The sequence below is a fragment of the Anomaloglossus baeobatrachus genome, chromosome 6 (assembly GCF_048569485.1).
Source record: "Anomaloglossus baeobatrachus isolate aAnoBae1 chromosome 6, aAnoBae1.hap1, whole genome shotgun sequence".
NCBI lineage: Eukaryota > Metazoa > Chordata > Amphibia > Anura > Aromobatidae > Anomaloglossus > Anomaloglossus baeobatrachus.
In genome coordinates this window covers 86,001,760-86,013,816 of record NC_134358.1, presented here as the reverse complement: position 1 = coordinate 86,013,816, position 12,057 = coordinate 86,001,760, and the positions used below count along the sequence as shown (strand labels likewise).

At 43.8% G+C, this 12,057-nt stretch overlaps 1 protein-coding gene across 2 annotated transcripts in view; it reads right to left on the bottom strand.

Moving 5' to 3' along the window:
• NIPAL2 (NIPA like domain containing 2) overlaps positions 1–12,057 on the bottom strand; it is a 215,031-nt gene that overhangs the window by 31,859 nt on the left and 171,115 nt on the right. For both annotated transcript variants that reach the window (XM_075316247.1, XM_075316248.1), the window contains exon 9: positions 7,041–7,104. In XM_075316247.1, the coding sequence (XP_075172362.1) occupies positions 7,041–7,104 (64 nt within the window). The remainder of the gene's footprint in view (positions 1–7,040; positions 7,105–12,057) is intronic.

Sequence of the window (12,057 nt, the reverse complement as noted above, 5' to 3'; positions counted from 1 at the left end):
CCTTGGCGAAGACCAGTTGGACTGTCGCTAGCCGGAAGGTAGAGCTACGAACAGAGGGTGTTCGTCTCCTATAACGAAGCGTAGAAACGCTAGTGCTCTGGATCAATCGGCACGTGTGGATAAGCATCCTTGATGCCTAATGATGGTAGGAAATATCCTTGGGACCTTGAGGCGATGACATGGCGGAGGGATTCCATCCGGAACCGCCTGGTGTCCACGAGCTTGCTGAGCATTTTTAGATCCAGAACGGGACGGAACGGCCCGTTGTTATAGGTACCGCAAAGAATTTGGGGTAAAAACCGTGACCTTGTTCCTGAAGAGGAACGGGGGTCATCACTCTTTCTGCCTATAGAGTGCACCGTGTTTGCAGAAGAGCAGCGGCCCGGCCGGGAGGTGGAGAAATTCTGAAGAATCGAGTTGGAGGACGAGAAGTGAGCTCTATCCTGTACCCGTGAGACAGAATGTCTCACACTCAATGGTCATTGACCTATGGCAGCTAAATATCGCCAAGGCGGGAGAGCCTGCTACCGACCGAGGCCGCAAGTCATGAGGAAGCCGCCTTGGAAGCGGGTTTTCAGACTGTCGCTTTTTTGGGCGAGACTGAGCCTGCTAAGAATCTTAGCTCCTCTGATCCTTTTGAGTCCACATTGGACGAGGAAAAATGGGACCTGCCCGAGCCTCGAAAAGGCCGAAAACCCCGACTGCCTCTTGCTCTGTTGGGGTTTGTTGTGTCCGGGCTGAGGAAAGGATGAATCCTTACCCCTGGACTGTTTGATGGTTACATCCAACGCTCACCAAACAGTCGGTCAGCAGAAAAAGGCAACTGGTTAGGCAACCTTTTTTGGAAGCAGAATCTGCCTTCTATTCACTTAACGAGCAGACCAGGCTCTGCTTAAAAACACGGAGTAGCGGAGGCTACCGCCGCACGGTTCGCAGAGTCCAGGATAACCTGAATCGCGTAAGAAACAAATGCAGACATTTGAGAGGTTAAGGATGCCACCTGCGGCACAGATGTACGTGTAACCGTGTCAATCTGTGTAAGACAAGCTGAAATAGCTTGGAGTGCCCCAAGGGAGAGAATGCCGGAGCCAACGGTGCGCCGACAGCCTCATAGATGGCTTTCGACCAGAGATCCATCTGTCTGTCAGTGGCATCTTTGAGTTTGCAGTTCCATCTCCCACTGCAACTATGGATCTAGCTACAAGCCTGGAGATTGGAGGATGCCGCTCGGGACATTGGGTCCAGTCCTTGACCAAGTCAGGGGACAGGGATAACGTGTATCCTAAGCCGTTTGGAGAAGCGCATATCTGGATAAGCGTGGTGTTCCTGGACTGCCTCTCTGAAGGCAGAGTGGTCCAGAAAAATACGTGAAGCTGACTCCTCCACTGGAGGAGCTGTGAGAAATAACCCACATTCTATAGATGGACGCTATAAGATTATTTACTATGGCGTCACAATCAGGTGTATCCAGATTGAGAGCGGTCTCAGGATCAGAATCCTGAGCCGCTACTTCCGCCTCATTACACAGCGAGTCCTTCTGTTAGGACCCTGATGAAACCGAGGCCGCTCATAGCGAGCCCACTTAGGCTGTCTGGGACTGACGTCCGTGCAGAGCCGTGACTCTGGGATGCGTGTGACATTCCCGGAGCTGTTAGTTATTCACACTGAGGGGGGCCATGGATCAATGATTCAACAGTGCCCATATTGTGAGAGACATGTCCGGACTGCTAGGCTTCTAGTATCATAGCCATAGTCTCAGAAAAACTGTCAGTAAATACTGCAGACACCGTCCTCATCCCCTGGCCATTAGTGCATACAATGGGAGTCTATGTACCTGCCGGCCGTATAGCCGTACATGCTGTACCAGCTGTATAGAAAAACATGTGGTTCTGCACCTTTGTTTTACACAGAGAATATGCTGATAACTCCTCCGCATAATCCAGGAGGGTATATACAACGTGCGACCAAACAGTGCAATGTATATAGTACAAGCATATCTATAAGTGCACTTCTGCACTAGTGGGGTTAGCACCACAGGTGCTGCTTAACGCCTGTTACAGCGATTGTGTGACTATCAGAATGCCAGGGTCTTCCACACTTGTCTCTGTATCGTACAGAAACTGACACTAATGGCTGCCGGTGTCCTTGTAGAGAAGGAAGCCGTGGGCGTGCCTGAGAAAGTGCGGGAATCCGGTTTCACAGTGCACACAGTGAGAGGGGTGGAGTATGCAAAACATACTCCAGCTCTCAGCTCTGCTCTATGCAGCGTCACGCCCCTACCCTGACTGTCAGGGCTGTGGGCGGTAACGAAGGGAGACTAGGCCCAGAAGCCGGGGACTCGAGTTAACAGCGCGGCCGCCGTAAAAGCGCGGGCCGCGCTGAAGTCCCCGGCGCACCACAAGTGCCAGCCGCGCCGCAGTTCCAGCGGCCGGCGCGACCGATTCATAGAAGTGGCCAGCGTCCCGCCCCTCTCCTGACTGGCAGGTCTGGGGGCGGGATTCCCATAAGTGAGCCTGCTTCAGCAAAGCTGAATGAGGCCATGGCACAGGCGCCGCAGCGCTGATGTCCCCCGGCGCACTACAACACCCAGCATGCTGCGGTGTGAGCGCCAAATGCACGGGGACACAGAGTACCTTGAGGAAGCAGGGCCATGTCCCTGATGTACTCCGCTCCATCCAGCATCTTCTCCAGGGGCTGTAGATGGAGCACGGTCTCAGTGCCTGGAGACCGGTAAATCCCACTTCACCCAGAGCCCTGTAAAAAGGGATGGGGAAGGAATCAGCATGTGGGCTCCTGCCGCCGTACCCGCAATGGGTACCTCAACCTTACAAACACCTCCGACATACAGTGGGGTGAGAAGGGAGCATGCTGGGGACACTATATGTGTCCTCTTTTCTTCCATCCGACATAGTCAGCAGCTGCTGCTGACTAAAAAGTGGAGCTATGCGTGGATGTGTTGCCTCCTTCGCACAAAGCACAAAACTGGTGAGCCAGTGATCCCACTGGGGGTGTATAGCCAGAAGGGGAGGGGCCTTACACTTTTAAGTGTAATACTTTGTGTGGCCTCCAGAGGCAATAGCTATACACCCAATTGTCTGGGTCTCCCAATGGAGCGACAAAGAAATATAATTTCATTTGAAAACCACTTTCCATAAAGCGTTAGATTAACACATTACAAAAGTCGTTTTATTTCCCTTCACTTTTTTATGTCTTTCATAATATCAGCCATTAATATGCAAGAAGCTCGTCTTCCCACACACCAGGCCGCTTTGTGCAGCAATTATCTTTGTTAATTATGATATTCATTGTCTGCTGGAGCACTTCACTGTCTGAGAGGCCTAAATGGACTAATATGAAACCTCGTTTTCGGTGTAAGTGACTCTAAAACAAGCCAAACATCATCACTGCCGAGCATTAGACTAATTAATGGATCGTCCATTTATAAAGTGCCGTTTTATTGCCTGGAATTAGATAGACTTGTAAAGAACCATAAACTTGTTTTTATTGCTTATGGCTTAATGAAAACAAGGCCAGTCCTCCGTGTATATGGCATAATAAGAAGATTTCAGAGATCTGGATTTCATATAGAGATGGAGTCAAACACCACATTTACTCTTAGGTTTTTGTTGTTTGTTTTATTTTTGTTTTTTTTTTTGTTTTTTAAAAAAAGAAAAGTTACTGAAAATCAGGAAAAAATACTAAAACTCTGTGCAGACATGGTGAATAATTTTTTTTTTTTTAAAGGGTTCAATATACACTAAAAATGCCGTGCCAATATGAATATTTAATCCCTCCATGACTGGTGACGAACTGGTATGTCCTTGGTCATATCGAGGTAATCACCTCTGGCTGCTGCAGTGAGCCAGCGGTGATCCTTGCACATGTCTGCTGATTTGAACAGCAGACATGTGCGGCTAGCAGGCACGGGTGGATCCGCGATCCACCCGCACCTGTTAACCCCCTTAGAGCATGCCGTCAAACTGTGACAGCACGATTTAAATGGCCACTGTGGGCTGTGACGCGATTACGGGGAGCTGATGGTTGCCATGGTAGTGATGGGTCATGGGATGACTCCTGTTACTATCATGATGTGTTTCCTGTTCGAGCCGACAGACACTGGCTGTAACAGGAACGCTGCATTTGTGCTGATCAGAGCTGTGCAGCTCTGATCAAGAGAAATGAACAAGCGATCAGACTGCTGATCCTTATAGTCCCTTAGGGGGACTAGTAAAATCAAATAAAAAAAAAAAAGTTTTCAAAAAAGTTTAAAAAAAAATAAAAAACCCCTAAACGTTCAAATCACCCCCCCATTTGCTCTATTAAAAATTAAACAATAAAAAAAAAGTAAAAATATACACACATTTGGTATTGCCGCATTCAGAGATGCCCGATCTATCAAAATATAAAATCAACTAACCTGATTGGTAAACAGCGTTGTGTCATAAAATTCTAAACAAACACCAAAATTATGATTTTTTTTTTCGGTTGTTGCAAATTTTGCGTAAAATACAATAACAGGTGATACAAATGGCACATCTGCACAGTAATGGTATCGTTAAAAATGTTAGCTCGAAACACAAAAAAATAAGTCATCAATGAGACCCATGTCACGAAAAATGAGAACGCTACGGGTCATGGGAAATGGAACAGAAAGTGCACCACTTTTTTTGGACAAATTTCTGAATTTGTTTTCATCCTTTTATAAAAGTAAACCTATACATGTTTGGTATCTATGAACTCGTATTGACCTGAGGCATCACACCGCCACATCAGGTTTACCATATAGTGAATACTGTGAATAAAATATCCCTAAAACAATCGTGCAATTGCACTTTTTTTTGCAATTTTATAATACTTTTAATTTTTCTGCTGTTTTCCAGTACAGTACATGGTAAAACGAATGGTTTTGTGTAAAAGTACAACTTGTTCTGCAAAAAACAAACCCTTATATGGCAAGCTTCACAAAAAAGAAAAGTTACAGCTCTCAGAAGAAGGGGAGCAAAAAAACAAAAACGAAAAATCACCTGGTTGTAAATAAGTGAGATAATGGCCATATAAAAATTGTACAGTTTTTAAAATTAGTTTAGTGCCAAAACAAAGTACAGAACTTTGTAAAAAAAAAATAAATAAAATAAATACATTTTGGTTTGCATCGACATTTTATGAGATCTGCAACTCTTATCTTTAAGACAATGAATCTGTATGAAAATTTGTTTTTGGAATGTCAAGCTTCTGTTTTTATTGATCTCATTTTGCACTAAATATAGTTTTTTGACCATTTTTATACTTAAACACGGGACAAAATTAAAGGCAAAATCAAGATTTCCATTACTTATTAAATAGTTTTTAGTTGCAAGGATTGGCATCTGTACTGCTGCAAAGGAAAATATACTCCGCACACTAATATAGTTAAGCTCTGGGGCAGAGCAGAGAGAAATTGTCGCCTTGCACCCCTGCTATCCGGTCTGTCGGCAGTAGACCGCTTTAGGCCTGCAGAATGCAGAGTGGCAGGTCCCAAGTGGAGCGAGGCAACGACATCATTGTGCCACGACACGCAGAGGACGTCAGTTCCAGCATGAAGAGGTCATTGCATAGGTCTGCCTGGGACCTTTATAGGGATCTGTGGGAAGCATCATATTTCATATAAGGGAGCGGTGGGCCCTTCATACTGTGTAGGAGGGGGCTGTGCGTCCATCATACTGTGCACATGGGAGCTGTGAGTTCATCATACTGTGTGGGAGGGGGTGTTGGCTTCATCATACTGTGCACAGGGGAGCTATGGGCCAACAAACTGTGTAGTAAGAGATGTGAATCCATCATACTGTATAGTACGGGGTTGTGAAACCATCATACTGTGCAGGAGGGTGCGATGGGTCCATCATACTGTGCAGAGGGGAGCTGTGGGCCCACCATACAGTGTAGGAGGGTCTTACGGGTCCAGCATACTGTGCACAGGGGAGCTGTGGGCCATCATACTGTGTAGTAGGGGGCTGTGGGTCCATCATATTGTGTAGGAGGGGGACGTGGGTCCATCATACTGTGTAGGAGGGGGACGTGGGTCCATCATACTGTGTATAGGGGAGCAGTACGGGCACCATACTGTGCGCAGGAGGGGGACAAAGGAGACATTATTAAATGTTCAGTAGGTATTTATTGTTATAGGTGCACTAATAGAATGGTATTGTGACTGTCAAAGGGGCACAAGGGGCTTTTACTGTCTGAGACTTGAGCAGCAGTATATGGCAAACTGAAAAACGCCAATTTGGGGCACATGGCTTGTATGGGGGAAAAAATCCTCTATATTAACAAACCCCAGACCAGACCCCTAAATATGATCAGATTCCCTATAATAATAATATCCCATTGAAAACAGAACCCCTAAGTAAAATTCAGACCCTCAAACCAACCCCCCCAAAATATAGTCAACATACCCAGTCTTGTGACTTGCTGAAATGGTCACGTGTGCTTTAGTTGTACCACGACTCCTGCAGCCGGTCAATAAAGACCAGACCAGGGATAGAAGCAGTGCAGGACCTGCTGGTAAGTACTGGTAGGTTTGTCATTTCTTTATGTCTGCAATACTATAGTAAAAAAATATTTCTTATATATTTATATTCATAGAAAACTTCTTTAGTGTCAGACCCCCTGGCAAAATTCAGGGGATAGTAAAAAAAAATAAATAAAAAATAATAATATACATAACCTCCACCTATCGGACTAGACTGGAAAACTCCAACAGAGAATGATTTTTTTTTTTAATAAAGAAGAGGGCCTACAGGTCTACAATACACCCTCTCCAAATTCTGGTATTCTGGTTAAGCTTGTGACAGTAGAGGGTGAGTAAACATGTCTTCTGTTTTAGAATGTCGGACACTTAGTGGACACCAGAAACGTTTTTTTTTCTCAAACCTCCATCGGTATATTTTTGGAGTGTTGGAAAAACCTGGAAAATTCAGAAAATACACTCAAAAAGCCAAGATTTTTCTGAGGTGTATCTATAGTGTTTAGAAGACACAAACAAATACGATTAAATTACCTACCCAAAAATAAACATGAATATATTCAGTAAGGCCGCATCCCGAAACTCCTGGTAAAAAATGATTCCTGTGAATAGAGAAAAAAGGAAATTTTATTAAAACATTATATATGTAAGTGTAGAAAAAAAGAAAAGCCCCAGCTAATCAGGAAAGAGGGGTACAATACATATAAACCAGAGGAAAAAACCCCCCATATAAAATAGAACCTTTTAGTTAATACATTAATGTATTAATTAAAGGTTATATTTTATATGGGGTTTTTTCTTCTCTGGTTTATTATATATATATATATATATATATATATATATATATATATATATATATATATATATATATATATATATATATATGTAAATCTACAATGATCAGCATAAATGAGTACACCCCTACAGATTTGTCAGAAAACCTTTAGTTTCCATTCAGACTCAACATACCATACTACATAATACTTCCACAAATGTGGGCCATTGATTGCAAACAATACTTATTATTTTGAACTCCAAAAAAAGTAATTTTCCTAACAAATTCTTATAAAAATGAGTACACCCCAATGAATGTCTTAGGAGCAAAGCTAAAGTTTGGACTACAAAATTCCAATTAACAAGAATTCTAATTATTCATTAAAGGGAACCTGTCACCAGTTTTTTCACTATTAAAACAAAAGTATCACCTTCTGCAGCTCCTGGGCTGCATTCTATGAAGGTGCACCTTGTTGCTGACCCACCTTGCAGACCCCAAAAAGAACTTTAAAAAATCTCACCATTTCCTATGCAAATGACCTGTGTTGGCCAGATGGGCAGGCTCCATTTCGGCTCCTGTCCCCCCTTCTGCCGCTGTTCGCCGTCCTCCTGTCATAATTGACATGGATGACGCTGCCGCCGTCATCATCCATGCTGCTGGCGAAGTCTCGCACAGGCGTAGTTCACTGTGCCCCTATCGCGGGCCTGAGCAGAAAACAGTTTGCATCGCACGCGCTGGTGATATATTTGCGCAGGCGTGAGATTAAGTGTGGCGCTGTGCATGACCTCACCAGCGTCATCCTCATATCCGCCCATAATCTCGTGCCTCTGCAAATACATCACCGGTGCGTGGGAAATGGTTTTCTGCTCAGGCCTACGATAGGGGCACAGCGAACTGTGCCTACGCAAGACTTCCCCAACAGCGTGGATGATGACGGCGTCGTCGTCATCCATGTCAATCATGACAGGAGGACAGCGAACAGCGGCAGGAGGGGGGACAGGAGTCGAAATGGAGCCTGCCCATCTGGCCAACACAGGTCATTTGCATAGGAAACAGTGAGCTTTTATAAAGTTCTTTTTGGGGTCTGCAATGGAGGTCAGCAAACAAGGTGCACCTTCATAGAATGCAGCCCAGGAGCTACAGAAGGTGATACTTTTGTTTTAATAGTGGAAAAAATGGTGACAGGTTCCCTTTAAACAGGTGTCCAGCAGACCGTTGACTATAAAAGAGCATTACTTAAAGAAAAGCCCTTCCCATTTCATGATGTCAGCAATGGCACAACATGTAAGAGAAATGGCAGAAAATCTGAAAAAGAATATTAAGGTGAAAGCTACAAGAAGATCAGTAAAGCTTTACTTATCAGTCGGAATACAGTAGAAAAAGTGATACAAAAATGTATCAAAGATGGACTACAATGGTCTTACAAATGTCCAGGACCATCATGAAAGTTAACACCTAAACAGGATCATCGTCTGATGAGACGGGTTAAAGAAAATAGTCATGCAAGTTCACTGCAGCTAGCTAAAGGCGTAAAAAGCCAAAACAGAGTAAGAGTTTGACACAATACATTATTACGTACACTGCGGAGGAATAGCATGTATGGGTGTCATCCACGAAGGAAGCCTCCCCTAAAGCCCATGCACAAAAAAGCTACAATTTGCGAGGGCCATTGCTGAAAATTATGAAGGCTACTAGGACTCTGTACTCTGGAGTGATGAGACCAAGATAAATGCTTTTAGAACTAATGGCTTCAAAACTGTATGTTGTCACAAAGGTGAGGAGTATAGTGAAAAATACACGGTGCCTACAGTGAAACATTGTGGTGGCAATTTCATTACGTGGGGTTGAATTACGTGGGGTTATTGGTGTCGCAGAGCTACATTTCTTTGATGGTATCATGGATTCACAGATGTACTGATCTATACATATAAAAAGAAGATGCTGTCATCACTCCATACCCTTGGTAGACATGCACTTTTCCAACATGACAATGATCCAAGACACACATCTAAGGCCACTGTTGCATTTCTGAAGAACAGGGTGAAAGTGATTCAGTGGCCAAATATGTCTCCTGATCAGAACCAACCGAACGCCAATTGGGAATTCTGAAGAGACAAGTTGAGCATCACTCTCCATCCAGAATCTAAAACATCTAGATAAATGTTGCAAAATGCCACCAACGTGTTCATTCCAGGCCTAGAAGACTTGGTGCTTTCCTTGAAAATCATGGAGGTCAAACAAAACACTAGATGTAATAGTTTTTGATGTGGGGTGATCTCATTTTTGCATCCACTAATTTGAGTAAAACTGATGATTTTGTAATGGAAGTTATATTACTAACATTACTTTCATGTTATGTTTTAAAAAATATTCTAGAAAATTCAGTATTGTCAAAATTTGGGAAATTATTCTTCTGTTCAGTGAGGTGAGATTTTGATTAAAATCTTTCTTTTCAAAGGTGTAGTCATTTATGTGCTGTCATTCTGATATGTTGCTGAAGTCATTTAATTGACTCATCATTAAATTTCTTAAAACTCCAGGAAACCTCTTTAAATAAGTATTCCAGCCAAGTTATTATACAAGCAAAACTCTTATGTGTGAAGGTTCATGTTGTCACTAGCTACCTCTTAAAGGGGTTTTCACATGAATAACAGTATGCGTTATGCACTGTTAAGATGATGAATATCTTGATCACTATGGGTCCGATCAGTCCCATAGACAATGAATGGAAAGGAAAAGTGCACAACTTATTTTTCCATTCCATAGCAACTTTAATTGGAGAAAAATAACAGGGCTTCAGAACCTGTCCTAGTGATTGGTGGTAATTCGAGCAGTGGGAACCCAAGAACCAGACCTGGATCACCTATTTTAAGAAAAGTGAAAAATGTGATTTGTGGGAAAACCTCTAAAACTGTCAAAGATCTCTTTCTCTTGTCTGTATTATCATTCTATTGTATTCTGAATTGTATTAACATTGCTGTTTATTGTTTATGGTGGTTGTAGGCAACTAATAATAGCTGCTTAAACTACTGTTTTCAACAAAGATGATAATTAAAAGGGCGTTTTTTATCATCAGAAATAGTTAAAATTTCAAAAGTATTGGAAAATCAAGCAACGTTTTAATTGACTCATTAAAAATTCTCACCATTCTCACTTCCTGACATCTCAGTGTTGGGTGGTTTCCTAAGGAAGGAGTGCAGCACTTACAAGCCCTTTGCTATGGAGCTTACACATGCTGTTCTGAAGCTGACCGGATCGCTGGATCTGCCCAGCTTTAGGGCCCCTACATTCCTCCTCCTCTATCCACAGAAGTTTAAAGGGAACCTGGCACTTGGGAAAAATGCTATTAACCTGCAGATATGGGATTAATTAATCTTCAAGTTAATATTATTCTAAACCTGCCCCGGCGCCTGCTGCTGATCGGAAAAAAATGTTAATCCTCCCAGCAGTGTTTTCCGGTTTCAGTCACGGGGGCAGCACCGGCGCGGGTTTCAGTCAACCTCTGTGTATGGAAAAAGGCAGCTATAACAATGCTCCCAGCAGTGACTGACAGCTGGTCCTAATGCTGAGTGGCTGTCAGTCAGTTCAGGGGGCGTGGCTATAGACGCAGCTCTCCATACACAGAGCAGTGACTGAATACGCGCCGGTGACAACCCCATGACTGAAACCTTAACACTGCTGGGAAGATTAAAAGTTTTTTTCCTCCCAGCAGCAAGGTTTAATGTGCAGGCACAGGGTAGATTTAGAACACTATTAACCTGAAGATTAACCCAATATCTGCAGGTTAGTAGCATTTTTCCATATCACAGGTTCCCTTTAAAGGGAACCTGTCACCACTTTTTTGGCCTATAAGCTGCGGCCACCACCACCGGGCTCTTATAATACAGCATGTTAGGATGCTGTATATAAGAGCCCAGGCTGCTGTGAGAACATAAAAAACCCTTTATAATACTTACCTAACGGTCGCGTGGTTGGCCATATGGGCGTTTCCGTTGTCCGGTGCCGGCTCTTTTGGCCATCTTTGTTCTCCTTCTCTAGCCTCGGTACATGACGTGTCCAACGTCATACACACTCGCCTGCATTCAGGTCATGAGCAGACGCACTTTGATCTGCTCTGAGCAGGGCAGATCAAAGTATTGTAGTGCACCTGCGGAGGACCAGCGAGTGTTTATGACGTAGGACGCGTCATGCACACAGGAGTCAGAAGGAGGACGAAGATGGCCGAAAGAGAAGACGCCGGCACCGGAGAATGGAGACGGCCATATGGCCAACCGCGCGACTGTTAGGTAAGTATTATAAAGTGTTTTTTATGTTCTGACAGAGGCCTGGGCTCTTATATACAGCATGTTAAAATGTTGTATATAAGAGCCCGGTGGTGGTGGCCGCAGCTTATAGGCCAAAAAAGTGGTAACAGGTTCCCTTTAATAGTAGCTGTAATCTGGCGCCTCACTGAGCTGGCTATCCATGTTACTTTGAAAACCAAAAAAAAGTTTTGAAAAAATAAATTCATAGGACCCTGATCCAGCACCCACAACAATATTCTGTGGCTGCTGATCAGGATTACCATGAACACTTTCCTTGCCAGTATCCCCACGCTCCACTTTGATTAGCTGGTCATGCTAATAAAAAAAAAAAGAGCTGGAGATGCCAGCAAGTAGGAAATGGTTCACAGAGTTCCTGTCCAGTAGTATCGGCTCACTAATGTGGCCACTGGACCAGGGTCCTGCGAATCGTTTCACTCATCTCTAGCAGCGAGTTCTGCAGGCAGGGGAAGAAGTGG